At 48.6% G+C, this 14,699-nt stretch overlaps 1 protein-coding gene and 1 long non-coding RNA gene across 4 annotated transcripts in view; one reads left to right on the top strand and one right to left on the bottom strand.

Annotated features, from left to right (window-relative positions):
• Positions 1-14,699, bottom strand: part of LOC146425587 (uncharacterized) — a 66,966-nt gene extending 52,267 nt beyond the window's left edge. The window contains exons 1-2 of one of the 3 annotated variants that reach the window (XR_014846518.1): positions 13,378-13,550; positions 12,043-12,147 (exon numbers count right to left, since the gene is read on the bottom strand). This is a non-coding gene — a long non-coding RNA (uncharacterized LOC146425587). The other 2 variants (XR_014846519.1, XR_014846517.1) reach the window with 2 other exon arrangements.
• LOC146425588 (uncharacterized) lies at positions 618-2,646 on the top strand. Its single transcript, XM_085041633.1, has one exon. The coding sequence runs from the start codon at positions 938-940 to the stop codon at positions 2,327-2,329; it is 1,392 nt and encodes a 463-aa protein (XP_084897759.1). The 5' UTR covers positions 618-937; the 3' UTR covers positions 2,330-2,646.

The raw sequence follows: 14,699 nt of genomic DNA, 5'->3' as shown, positions 1-14,699 counted from the left end.
GACTCCCGAGCGGCTGCAGGTGGTGCTGTGGTGCAGGGTCAGGTCAGCCTCAGGCAGCTGGTAATGGCGGGCAGGCTGAAAAAAGCATGCAGGGCAGCAAAGCAGCTCGGAGCAGCAAGAAAGCAGGGCGGCAGGGGTAGGAGCTGGCTCTCTCCCCGGCTAGCTAGCGAGGTAGCAAGGATTTCTGCAGTCACAGCAGACGCCGCGGTCTCGTGCGGCAGAGGGCGGGGGCAGGCAGCAGAGGCAGCCAGACTCTCCCGGCAGCAGCTGCAAGAAAAACGCAGCCCGGGGAAACGTGCGCTTCCCAGTGGGAAAAAAGGTTGAATCAAAGCTCACCCAGCCAGGAGAAGAAAAAACACAGGGCACAGTTGGATTTCCTCTGGTCGCAGCCGAAAAGCAAAGAGCAGCCTCTCCTCTCAGCATCCGAACCACGAGAGAGCGTTCCAACGGCCGGGCCTTCCCTTACCCTGCCCTGCCCAAGCACACCTTTGGTCTTTTACAAAAGACTTGATGGCTCTAAACATCCAACTATTTGTTGCTTAGCAACAGTGATGGAGAAAAATTCTGAGGCCTTCCCCAAACTCCGACACCCATTCACCAACAGGGCAAGCCATTGTCGAGCGAGCAAATCAAACCTTGAAACGGTACTTGGACAAGTTCAATGATATCTGTGATGTTTGTGAAAAGCTGTCTAAAACATTGTTTGTGTTAAACTATTTGTGTATTTTTTCAGACCAGGATTCTCCTCCTGCACAGGTGCATGGCCGAGCTGCGGCTTCAGAGCATAAAGCGCCCATGATAGTTATGTATCGTGACCTGTGCACAGGCCTGTGGCAAGGCCCGGCAGAAGTGAAATATATAGGGCGCGGTTACATGTGTGTGCTTACATCCACAGGTACACAGTGGGTCCCTGCGAAATGGACCAAGGCTGTTCCTCATGCTGCTAGTGATCGAGGTTCTGATATCGAACTCAGCCACGACCCTCATAACGAAGGTTGAAGAAAGACAGAACCTGTGGGTGACTTGGGCCAATGCAACACATAACCCAGAATTTTGCCTCAGCTTGCAATCAGCTACTGCACCATTTAAAACATGTTTAGTTGGTATACCTTTGTTCAGTTTTGAAGCGTTTAGCAATTACAGCACATATTCCAAGTGTTCTACAGCAAAAAGCACCTCTTGGTGTGCTGCAAACTTAATCAACCAGTTAAATAGTACCTTGCCATGGGACCCGCAGGAGTTGCACCTCCTGGGCTCCATGAAAATTGGTAACACCTCCAGCAATTGGACCCAAACATGCATTTGGTTTGGAGGTGGACAACGAAGCCTAAATCCAGATCTAAGTCACTCTAACGAAGGCTGGACAAATGTCAGCCCGATAAATATAGCAGAATACTCACACACTGTTAAAGGCGGCTATTGCAGAAGTAACAACACTGCCAATCAAAGCTTGGGTGCTTTGGGAGCTGAAATGAGAGAACCACCAATTACAATTTGGAACAACAGAACACCCAAAGCGTTCCCTCCATCTGTGTTCTTAATATGTGGAGACAGAGCATGGCAAGGAGTCCCTCATAACATCTTTGGAGGGCCATGCTATTTAGGAGAACTAACTCTTTTGGCGCCCAACCAACGCATGTGGCTTAGCATAGTCGCTGAGCCAAGGCGCCAGCAGCGTTCTCTGTCTCACCAACTAGACTCATGGTGCAAAGATGATGTTGAATTATGGTCAGTAACAGCTAAGGTGTTCACCTCCCTGTTCACCCCCGGAATAGCCACTGCAAGAGCCCTTAGGCAAATTGAGAAACTAGCATGTTGGACAGTTAAACAAGCAAATGTTACTACTAATTTTATTTCCCAATTGCTGCTTGACCAAAAGAGTTTGCGACATGCCGTGCTTCAAAATCGAGCTGCTATTGATTTTTTATTGTTAGCTCAAGGCCATGGCTGTAAAGACTTTGAAGGGATGTGCTGCTTTAATTTGTCAGATCATAGCAATTCCATCCATAAGCAACTAGAGTGGTTGAAAAAACACACCTCCACAATTGCAGTTGATGTCAATCCTTTAGACAAATGGTTATCATCCCTGTTTGGAGGTCTGTCACCATGGCTGATAGCCTTGCTTAAAGAAGGTCTACGTTGGCTAGGAATTCTTATATTGATAGTTATTGTAATGAAAATTACTTATAAGTGTGTTGTTAAGCAAATTAATCAAACAACTAACGGGATCTTGCTCGCCCAAAAGAAAAAAGGGGGAATTGTTACACAATGGCTTCAAGATCATGGGCATGAATTATTGAAAGGTTTGTGCGAGCAAGACCATTGTTAAGCTAAGTAGCAGGCAGGCCATATACAGGCCGCAGTAGTTTGCTTCCCTGAGAACGCTTCGTGAGAAAATATCAAAAGATACAGCTGTGTAAAGAATGTACGGGAGGAAACTTGTGATTAACAAGGAATGAGGAGGAAAACCCTGTAGATGTGGGAATGGAATGTGAAAGAAATGTAAGCTGTAACTGCTGCAATTAACGAGTAGATTAGTGATTAATAAATATAAGCACTGTAACAGTATATAAAGAGCACACGCGTTAAAATAAATGGAGCTTGCTTTATGACTTATATTAAGTCGTATGTGAGTTCTCTCTCGCCGTTCCTCAAAGGTCTAAGTACCATGTAGATGGTCGACCTCTGTCGGGAAACGTAAGGAGGAGTGCAAAAAGAGGGAGTTGCTCTCCGATGCAAACGTTCCCCCAAAACAGGGTGCAGGCACAGGCCTACCCAGCCAATTTAGAGGTGGCACCCAAGGACCAGCCTGGGTTGACGTCTACACCGCAAGGACAGTCGTCCTAGAATCTGGTAGTATCCATAGCGTTCCTTTGGATGCATATGGACCGCTAGGTTAGGGACTCAGTATGCTGCTTGTGCAAAGACCTAATGTCACCCACCAAGGGATTTTTGTCCACCCAGAAGTTATTGATGCTGACTTTACAGGCCAGATTCCCGCTATGGTTTCCGCGCCAAGACCCCCTGTCACTATCCCTGAAAAGACTCACATTGCTCAACTAGTGCCTTTTGAGTCTTCTGTCCCCAAGGCAGAACAACAAGTTTGCGGAGGTAGCAGCACTGGATCGCCGGGACTTCTGCAGATCTGCTGGGCTACAGACATTTCTAGTCAGAAAACACAGTTGACATGTACCCTAATCCTGCCAAAAGCTCATCTGCACCAGATTCAGCTCCAAGGTTTGATTGATACGGGTGCTGAGGTAACGATTCTCTCCTCCTCTTCATGGCCTCCTTCATGGCCTCTAGCCCCTGCGGGATCAGCCATTGTGGGGTTAGGAGGAACCACACAGAGCCAACTGAGTGAACTACCTGTATTGGTAAAAGACCCGGAGGGACACATGGCTACAATCCGGCCCTATGTTACTTCAGCTCCAGTTAACCTCTAGGGACGGGACGTGTTGGCAGCCTGGGGGGTGCGGATTGGGACAAATTTTTGATAGGGGTCACTGTGTGCAAGGGCGCACCGTATTCTATGCTACCCCTGCGATGGCAGACCAAAACACCAATATGGGAACCACAGTGGCCCCTGCCAAAAGAGAAATTAGTTGCCCTTCGTCAGCTGGTTCAGGAGCAATTACAACAGGGACACATTGAGACTTCTACTAATCCCTAGAATACCCCCGTTTTCGTAATTAAGAAAAAGTCAGGGAAATGGAGATTGTTGCAAGATCTCAAAAAAGTTAATGCAGTGATGGAAAGTATGGGGACATTGCAGCCTGGTATGCCCTCACCCACAATGATTCCCACAGAGTGGGAAATCCCAATCATTGATTTGAAGGACTGCTTTTTCACAATTCCTTTGCACCCCAATGACAGGCCAAAATTTGCCTTTACTGTGCCTGCAATTAACGATGTTGAGCCTGTAAAGAGATTTCAATGGAAAGTATTACCTCAGGGCATGAAGAATAGCCCGACTATCTGTCAATGGTATGTTGCTCAGGCCTTGTCCGGAGTCCATGAGCAGTTTCCCGAGGCATTCTGCTACCATTATATGGATGATATCCTGGTGGCAGCATCCACCCAGGACAAGCTGCAGAAGTTACAGCCTTGATTGCTCGCTGCCCTGCATTCCTATGGGTTGCAAGTGGCTCCGGAGAAAGTTCAACAGCAGCCTCCTTGGAAATATTTGGGAGTCAAAATTTTGGATCAAACTATACAAAACCAAGAGGTGCAATTCTGAGACTCCATTAAGACCCTGAATGATGCCCAGAAATTGGTCGGTATCATCAATTGGTTACATCCTTATTTAGGACTAACCACCACGCAACTTTCCCCGCTCTTTAATATTTTAAAGGGGGATCCTGATGTGAATTCACCTTGGAAATTGACTCCTGAGGCGCGACGAGTGCTCAATGAGGTGCAGCAGGCTGTTTCTGCTCGTCAGGTTTATCGAGTGGATCCTTCTATTGATATCACTGTTTTTATTACTGCTCTAGACCTCCATCCTACAGGTATCATTGGCCAGTGGAACAAACAATGGGCTGACCCTTTGCATATCCTGGAATGGGGTTTTTTGCCTCATCAGCCAAAAAAGACAGCACCCACATTGTTCAAATTGATCACTTGTCTGATAATTAAATGCTGTCATCGGTGTTTGCAATTAATGGCAGAGGATCTTGCAAGGATTGTTGTTCCGGTATCACAGAACAATTTTGAATGGAGCCTTGCTGTTGTGATAATAGCTTCAGGTTCCCCACACCCATTTCCTAATGTGTTTACTTCTCACCTATTGTCCTACCTTCCCCACCCCATGTGGTCCTGGCCACTCCCTCAGGTTTTCCCTATTGGTTCCTGTACCCTAACCCCACATGGCCCTGGCCACTCCCTCAGGTTTTCCCTATTGGTTCCTGTACCCTAACTCCGCCCATGTACCTCCCCTGTGCCCAGAAGTCCCTGGGCCAATGTGCTGTCCCCACCCCCCTGTTTCCCTAGAAAACTCCTCACCCTCCGCCATCTTGTTGTCTATGCACATGTCTATGCAGCACGTGCGTCTATGGATGTGGCTGTCTATGCACCACATGTGCCTGTGCAAGTGAGGCCTTTGCCCATGAGGCACCTCTGCCTCTGGGAGGTCATTGGCCTCTGCTGCACCATGCGAATAAACATCTTCCATGGACACATCGCATAGACCCTCCTTACCTCCTTTATCATCGCTGGTTGTGGAAGCAGACGAACCAGAGCAAGCCTTATAGCTCCCCGGCCAGTGAGAGCGCAGTGACCAGCCCTGGGATGGAGGGTTTAGCGCACTGAGGCACTGAACCGGGCTGGGTAGAGAAACTCTCAGTAAGGTCTGCTTTAACATCCTTCAAACCGCAACACCTTGCCAATAGCACTCCTTTGCAAAGTGCAGTGCAAAACCTTTCAGGGCAGATTGCTGATCACCTGCCCAGCCACAAATTGCTGCAGCTGGCAAATTCAATCAGTTTCACATTGCGGCCAAAGAATAGTCGGGTGCCAGTGCACGGACCCACCATCTTCACGGATGGTTCTGGAAAAACAGGGAAGGCCATTGTTACCTGGAAGGACGGATCTGAGTGGCAGGTGCCGGAAGGCCACAAGTCAGGCTCTGCTCAGCTGGTTGAATTGAAGGCAGTTACCATGGCTTTTCAGCGGTTCTTTCAGGTACCTTTGAATTTGGTCGCTGACTCTGCTTATGTAGCAGATATAACTAAACATTTAGATTGTTCACTTCTAAAGGAAGTCAAAATTGCGGCTCTGTTTTCAATATTGCAAACTTTGTGGAATGCAATTCAAGCTCAAGTGCACCCATATTACATTCTGCACATTCAAAGCCACACCAAATTACCAGGTTTTATAACAGAAGGCAATGCCAGGGCTGACATGCTAGCCAACCCTGCGTGGGTGGCACCTCAGCCTGACAAAATTGTGCAAGCCAAGGCATCGCACAATTTCTTTCATCAGAGCGCACATACCCTGCAGAAGCAGTTTCAATTGACGCCAACTGAGGCTCGTGACATTGTCAGCTCTTGTGCTGATTGCCATGGACTTGCTGCACCTCTGCCACCAGGGGTAAACCCCAGAGGCCTAAAGGCCTTACAGCTCTAGCAGATGGATGTGACGCACATCCCTGAATTTGGCCGGTTTAAATACGTGTATGTGTCTATTGACACTTTCTCCTCAGCCGTATGGACGTCTGCTCATACTGGAGAGAAAGGCCACGATGTCATTCCTAATGGAAATTGGCTTTCTTGGTCCTGGGCATGCCATCTATTGTGAAAACTGATAATGGTCCTGTCTACACCTCGCAGAAGACGTGGCAGTTTTTGCACCTATGGGGTGTAGACCATAAATTTGGTATTCCGCATTCTCCTACTGGCCAAGCCATTGTCAAACGCGCTCATGGTACTTTGAAGCGTATTTTGGAAAAACAAAAAGGGGGAATGCATGGAGAAACCCCACAGAGCCAACTGGAAAAAGCTTTGTACACAATTAATCACCTTACAGTGACACCAAATTTGAATAATCCTGTGATCTTGAACCATTTTCTCTCATTGCAGTCGTCAGGCAAGACGCACTTGCCCCGGGTGAAGGTCTGGGTTTGGAATCTACTTACTAACACCTGGGAAGGCCCACATGAGCTTATTGCTTGGGGTCGTGAGTATGCTTGCGTTTCCACAGATACTGGGGTACGATGGCTGCCTATAAGATGCATTTGCCCTGACCTGCAGCTCCAGAGGCAGAACCGGCAACCACAAAATGATGACCAGAATGCAGAACATCAACCGAATGATCCTTCTGATGATGGTCAGGATATCGACTATCAGGCAGATGGTCCTTCCACAAGCAGAGACTGAACTTTAAGTTTCCTTTGTTATGGAGTGCCCTGGGGTGAGGGTAATCCTGTGTATTCCCATATCGTTGTTCGTATGCTCAGAAAATGTGGTCCTGCAGCTTTAACTGCATTCAGCCAATGGGAGGAGGGCGGGTTGTTTAATACCCTTCCCCAAGCCTCTCTGCGGGGGAAGCGAGGCAGAGGAAAAGATACTCCTGGGACTGGCTGGCGGCTGATGTCGACACTGTGTGTTTTTCCCTGGGGGCGCCTCTTCGTCATCTTCCTTTTTGGACCCTTTTCTCCGATTTGCTTTCTCAAAAAGCGAAGGAGTCCCGGAGGACAGCAGACGAGAATCCTCCAGGGAGCTACTGGAGCAACTCCGCTCAGACCCCGGGGGCCCCCAGAGAGGGGAAACTACGCCTGAGGAAAGGACACTAAAGTTTACCACCTGTCAACTCAGGTTCAATAACTCATTTCCCCCTGTTTTCCCCTTCCCCTGTGCCTTGCAGGGCACTCTGTGTGTTTTGTTAAATAAATAGGTTGGGGTTTTTTCACTTTCATTTAAGAAATTCTGTTGTTAGTGGGGGGGGAGGGGGTACCAAAGCCCTTGGCTTTTGGGGGAGGCGTTTGTTTGGAGTGCTCTCTACCTAGAGAAGTTTGTCTCTAATCCAGGACATGGAGTCAGAAAACAAGAACTTTGAAAGCTATGTTTAGAATTAATTTTGATAGAACTGTGATATAGAATTGGGTTTTGATAAATGCATCACCCATGGTATTGCTGGCAAGTCTCTCTGTCCACTTTAAATCAGCATCTGGTTTGGGCTCTGTTCGGTAACTGGCCACTACCGAGCAGATCCTTTATGCTGAGTTTGTTCTCCCTTCTTCAAGGGACCTGCAGAGGATTACAAGCAATACCTTTTGGTTTTTAAACAAAAAGGGGGAACTGTGGCTGCACAGGGCCTCTCTTGAGAAATTTTCCTTTCTCATATGAAGTATGAAAAACATATGATAAGGGCTGAACACCTGCTGGTTTTCCTGATCTGTTTTGGTTTAAGAACAGAGTGTGTTTGGAATTGGGTGTTGTAGCACCTCAGCCAATCACCTTGGGGGGTGGGTGACCACTGTCCAATCACTATTTGGTTCTTGCCATATATAAAGGCATTTTTTACAATAAAGCTCTCTTGCTGCTTCACTGGTGTGTGCTCAGATCACTTCATTCCAGGTACAACAGCGACATAAGGGCAGCAGGAAAGTACATGCCCTGGACAGCGCCTTGCCCTTTCTTACATATGCTTACACAGGCATGCCACCAGCTTTGCTGACTTGCTCAGCTTTGGCTCTTGGGGAGTCCCGTGCCTACCTGGCAGGAACTAGTTTTGTCCTTCCCAGGGCAGAATGTCTTGGGGATGTCTTTTTATCCCATCCCATCTTTGTTTGGTTTTGGGGTTTTTTTTTCTATTGTTTTGTGTCTCGGATCTAGGAGAGTTACTACTGTTATGTCGGGTTCGATTGTTTCTTTTTGTTTCTTTCTCCTTCAGCACTGCGACCGGGCTTACTGGCTGGTTATCTCTGACTCTCTGCTGTTTGGGAGCCCAGAGCCAGTGTATGCTGTGCCAGGACCAGGGACCGGGGTAGCCCATCCCCTGCCAGGAGCTGCCCCGCCTCTGCACAGCCTGACCCAGGGACCAGCCATCACCAATAAGCTATCCAGTGGAGAGATCCCCCATTCAACCCCCACCGTTTTCTGCTACTGCTCCGGGATTTTTGCTACATTGTAACCCAGCACCCTGTGCCTGCTGGGACACCTGCGGCTCCTGACACAGCTGCAGAGTTCCTGCTACCTCTCTTGCTACCCCAGGTGAGCCAGCCCTGCCTTTCCAGCTTGCTGCTCTGAGGTCCCTGCTACAGCCCGTTCCACCATCCAGCCTGTCTGTCATTACCATGTGAGGAAGACTTGACGGAGCTCACACCACAGCAGCCCCCGCAGCCACGAGGGAATCATCGACCCTGTACTGCCCAGCTGGGAGCCAACAGCACCCCCACCGGCTGTGACTGTAACTGCACGGAAGGGGAGGGTGTGTGATAGCCCAAAGAAGGCTGTTACTGGGTTTCTGGTTTTGTTTGTTGTTGCTACCATTGCTGTTGCTTGTTTGCCTTGTTATAAATACTAGTAAAGAACTGATATTCCTTTTATCTTTGCCTGAAAGCCCCTTGGTTTCAAAGTTTTAATGATTCGGAGGGAAGGGGGGTCATGTTCTCTATTTCAAGGGAGGTTCCCACCTTCCAAGGCAGACACCTGTCTTTTAAACTAAAACACAGACCCTGGCCACTTCTCACACAAGCCACGCCCACAGGCCGCACCTGGAGTGCTGTGTCCAATTCTGGTCCCCAGATTTAAAAAAAACCCACAGACTGGGGAGGGTCCAAAGGGGGACCATGAAGATGATCAAAGGCCTGCAAAACCTTGCAACGAGGAATGCCTGAGATGAGTCTTTTCTCCCTTGGAAAAGAGTAGGGTCTAAAGAAACATCATCACAATATCCTGGTTCTTAAAAGGCAGCTACAAAGAGGATGGAGGCTCTCTCTTCACAAGGAGCCACATAGAAAAGACAAAGGACAACAGGCACAAGTTGCACCAGTCCCCACTGCTGTAGGTTTTCAAAATGCAATTGGACAGGGTGCTAGAAAATCTCATCTAAGCTCCCTTTCCCACAAAAGGCTGGACCAGATGATCTTTTGAGGTCCCTTCCCACCTGGGCTGCTATAGGATACTACAATTCTCCAGTGGATGTCGGTTTCAGAACCCTTCTCTCTGGTTTGGAGCTAAGTATCAGAAACCTTGCCTGCGAGGCAAGAGAGAGAATTCCACCAGGCGCCACAGACTTCTAAAACCTATGGCAATCACCCATTCTCTCCGAATGTGTAAGCAATACCTAGCATCTCTAAAATTCTCCCGCCCCCTCAAAGTGGAAAAACCTAATAGATGCCTTAGGGAGTTTATATAGACAGAACCATAGACGCTACCTACATCAATCATTCTCTAAGGAAACACTGCACCAGGGCAGTTTCCATCTGCTTCAGCTAAATTACTTCCACCTCCTCCCCAGGACAATTAAATTAAGTCCCTGGGTTACTAACACACCCGCATCACCAAACTTCACCCAATCACTTGGGAATATTGAAGAGATGAAGATGCCTTTCAGTCAGCACCTCACATACTCTAAGTAACATAGGGTTCAAGGGCAATGAAGGACCACCCAGCTTTCCCACACCCACCTCCCCTTTTCTAATAGCTGTTAAAGCAAGCTGAAGTTTGCTGTCTCACTGCAAGGTAGTTTCGGTTGGCATCTGGATGGGATAGAGGTAACTTTCCTCATATAGCAGCCCACATAGTGCTCTACTTTGCAGTTGCAGATAGAAGGGTGTTGATAACACATCAGTGTTTCAGCTACTGTAATGCATTGCTCCGACCGCATGGAGGCTGTCACTCAAACCACCCCCACCCACACAGTCCAGTAAGCAGGGGGTGGGCAAGGAGTAGGGAAAGGACAGAGCGAGGACAGCTGACCCAAACTGACAAAAGAGAGATTCCACTGTGCTATGGAAGCACCACAACTACCAATCAGACCCATTGTTTTCTCCTACCATATCCCTCCTCACCAGAAATGGATATTAAGGGGGCCTTTTAACACAGCCATTGATAAAGCACTCTAACAGAAGTTAGATGTTTCCAACACATTGTACCATGCCGAAATCACCCTTGGATAGCATGCCTGTAGCCTCACATACAGTATTTTCTACATTTTAAGCAGCAGACTACACAGGCTTTCTGTACGTTTGCATACAACTGCCAAAGAGCTAAGACTTTGCTTCCTACTAGACCTGGGAGACTAAGCACTTTCAGTGTCACAATTCAAATGAAGAGGCAACTCACTATCTATGTATGGAATGCTGTTATCAGGCTGAAACATTCCACATACTTGCACTCCTGAGAGACACCATTTGAACTTGTAGATCTACTTCCCCGCAGTAAGACGCGCAAGACCGGAGATGATATCCCCATGACAAATCTTTATTGTGCAACTACTGCTCAAAGCTTTTATTACCTTCCACAGACACACGGCACAAAGAATTACACATCGAAAGCAGCTAGATTGATGGGCAAGAGATGAAATCCATTCAGTGGTGATTTGTACACGTGCTGCAACTCCTGCGGTGAAAACATCTTAGCCAGGTGGCCAGTCCAACTGACGGCCACCCAGAATGGGTAGATGTATGAGAGAGACAGACTGCCCACCCTCGGGCCCTTCATCCACAACCATCCGGAATCCATTGGTCAGGCCCAGGTGAGCAACACACATCTCGCCAACAATCATTACATGCCCAAGAAGCTGGAGAAGGAAGTACAAACTCATAAATAAGTAAAAAAAAAAAAAAAAAAAAGGAACAAAGAGGGGAGAGGGCACAGGAAGGGAAGGAACGAGAGCAAAGAACTACCCAGAGAAAGCAGTTAGCCAATTCCTAGCAATTCAACCATTGCGCTTCAAATTAATGTCTGTCCACCCACTCACAACTGGTGCTTTTCAAGCAAAGCTACACAGACCAATTATGCACACTATAGGGGCAAAAAAGAGCTAGGACATTCTTTTTAAGCTAGACAGCAACGAGCTACAAAACAGCCACAGAAGCTGACTTTGTGTCTGGGTTAAAGCCTCCATCGTGTCTTCACGCAACACAAGCAATCCTGGTGGAAAATAAACTTCAGGCTGCCTGTTGCAAGGGTTTACAAAGTCTTTGAACTTGACTTTCATAGCTAAAAGCAAAACATCCAGCACCTCTCAACAAGCTTTGCCCTTCCTCGCCCCTGACCTGCCAAAAAGCCCATGTTAGACGAGTAGTACTAGTTCTTTCTCTAAACCATGACAATAGGCACCAGACTGCACTCCAAAACAACACTGCATTTTGCACCAGAAGTACATACCCAGGGATGAGCACTGCTTTATATCACTGCTCTTAGTCAAAAAGCTCAACTCCATTACAAGCTAGAGGCAAAAGATTATAGCGCCAGAAAACCCAAAGTAGACTACTGTGCCCTGTCAAGAAGGAAAGGGGGGATGGGAAAGAGTCTAGTACATGAGGAACTAACTACAGGTACAGTTCAGCATACAGAAAGCTCCAACAGTACTTACAGATTCACCAGAATCTCCTGCTTCAGACCACCCGTTAATTGGCTCCTTAGGCATGACTAGGAAAAGTGTCCCAGCTTGGGGTGAAAGATCATGGGATGCACAGCACTGGAGGAAGAGTAAACGTTTAAAACATAACCGGCTTCAGAGAAAGGTAATAGCTTATGCAAATCCACCTGCCCCGCTTAACTCCTACAGAAGCAGATTACCAGATACCTCAGACACAAGCTGGAACATTCATTTTTCTTGCGTGATACTAATGCTTTCTATACCCAAAATGCAACATATTTACTGAGACCCCTCCAGAAGTGGGATTCAGCATGGAAGCCAATGGGGGAAGGAGACCGGCCACTAGTTGCTATTAGCGAACTCCAGTATGTTTTAGATCGGGCTGATTGTTTCCTCAGCAGTTCTATTGGATGTGGTCCGCGCAGAGGCAGGAGACAAATGGCTTAACTGAATCAGCAAAGAGTTTAGTGAAGTGGGAGAACAGCGGCCATTGTTTCCCACACGACAGGGAGCTCAAGTATCGAACACACGCATAACCACAGGAAGCCTGCAAGTGCATAGGACGAGTCTGTCTTCTACATTGCATGCAATCCCTACCTTCAAAAGCAGAAGGCATCCCTAATTATTAACCGTCAGCATTTTAATAGCTACATCTTACGAGATATTACCTTAAAGTTAACATCACGTAGGCAACGGCTGCATTGTCGTCCCCCCCCCCGGTCTAAGCAGCTCGCTCTCGTTCCCAGCACCAGCACCCGTGACCCTTGCAAGCATGCTGTTATCACGGTCCCACTTCCCCACAGAAACAAGATCCGGAAAGCTTTGGCAGCCTGCAGGATGACCACTTTCTAGATTTGTTTTTTTTTTTTTAAGAAAAACTAAAGAAATCTGTACTTCCTTGGCCTAATAATCCGGTTTGGAGGTTCAGAACCAAATCCTAGCACAGCGCAGCTGTGAAACCTCTTCGATGCTATTACGAGACACACTGAGACCAAGTTACCGTCGGAGGCTCTTCTCTACGCGCGCACACGACACGGTGGGGGCGGGATCCGAGGCGAGTCCAGACAACACCAGCAACCCAGTACGCGCCGCGGCAGCCGGAGAGGTAGGGGCGCGGCACCGAACAAGCTTAGGGATGGTGCAGTAGAGAGCGCCACAACCCGGAGAGGCCCCGTCCGTCCATCCACCTACCCTCAGCAGCAGCGCCGCCGCACGCCCTGCCGTGCGCCCTTGCACCGCGCACCGGGTGTCCTAGGCTCAGATGCCCGCGAGCGCGGGAGGAGGGAGAGAAGGGGAGAGGAACCGCGCACAGAGCAAAGCCGCGGCTACCTCCTCGTCCTCGTCGCTGACGATACCAGGGAAACGCCTTGCCGATGATCTTTCCGAAGACAGTAGTGGCGCCACCAGGGCGAGAGCCCAGCACCCCGATACTCCCGTCAGCCAAGGACAACGCCCGCGTCCGCCCCGACACTTCCTCCACTAAGCCAGGCCCTCCGCGACGCCCATTGGGCCGACGGATCGCCGCCGGCCGATCCCGCGTCTCGATTTGCTGTCCCGCCTGTCGTTTTCGCTTGTCCCCGACTCCTTGGCGGGTCCGCCCTCGTCGAGCTGGTGCCCTCGGGGCGCGGAGGGATCTGCCTCGCGTAGTGCTGCGGCCCTGAGGGCGGGCTACGAGGTCGCAGAAGAGGCTGTAGTAGCTACAAGTACTATTGTTATTTGTTACCGCATCAATTCCACTCCAGACGTGCCTGTGCCTTTTTGGTGCTGCTCGCTCCACTCAAATGACTGCTTTTGCCACGGCGGGGCAGGTCTGGCCTTAACTGCTCAAGAGATTTCGCAGAACCAGCAGAAGTTGCTCTACATTTTTCCCTGAAAGCCCCACTTCCATTGCAGACATTTCTAAGCTGCACGTCTCCTGGGAGAAAATACAATACAAAGTGTGCATTTGGCGCTGCTGGCTTGAGGGCTCGAGATAGTAGGATTTGTGTTAAGTTGGGTAGGAGGCTTTTAGAAAAATAGGCAGTGTCCCCAAAGCTGCCCAAGGGTGGTCTGTGGTGCCCTGCAGCCCCGGGGACAGTGAGCACTTTGCGTGATCTACGCAACCATCTTGTAACATGTATAAACCCTGCTTTCCTCTATATCGGGCTAAGGATATCCTTGGCCCCCTTCTCAGCAAGGGCATGATTTAAGAAAGAGACAAAACTTCACAACCTATATCATTTTAAGTTGTAAAGCCGGTATGTTTATTGCAGCGCCGGGCACGTGGGAGGTAGCCCTCCAAAGACACGCGCGCCGTCAGTCCTGTATAGCTCAGTATATATGTGGTTCCATGTTACAAATTCATAGAGTTTCCCAATACGCTTATACACATGCATAACCTATCCCCGCTTTGTATTATAATGAGTTCAAAAGTCATTTTTATATCCTTGCGCCTGTGTAGTTCTGTTTTATGGAGGGGTCTTTGCAGAAGGTCCTTTTCACTGACCTTCTCTCCATCCAAAGGCCAGAACAACAAATTTGGGTTTTTTGGCAGCGTGGAAGTTCCAGAGCATCACAGTCCTTGTTTGGCAAACACAATGAATGCTAAGTCAGTAGATATATTGTGTGGTGAGCAGTTTCTGACAAGTTATCTCTTAACTTCGGATTCCCTT

The sequence above is a fragment of the Lichenostomus cassidix genome, chromosome W (genome assembly GCF_008360975.1).
Source record: "Lichenostomus cassidix isolate B80296 chromosome W, HeHo_3.0, whole genome shotgun sequence".
NCBI lineage: Eukaryota > Metazoa > Chordata > Aves > Passeriformes > Meliphagidae > Lichenostomus > Lichenostomus cassidix.
The sequence above is the reverse complement of the archived record's forward strand: the minus strand, read 5'-3'. Positions and strand labels throughout refer to the sequence as shown.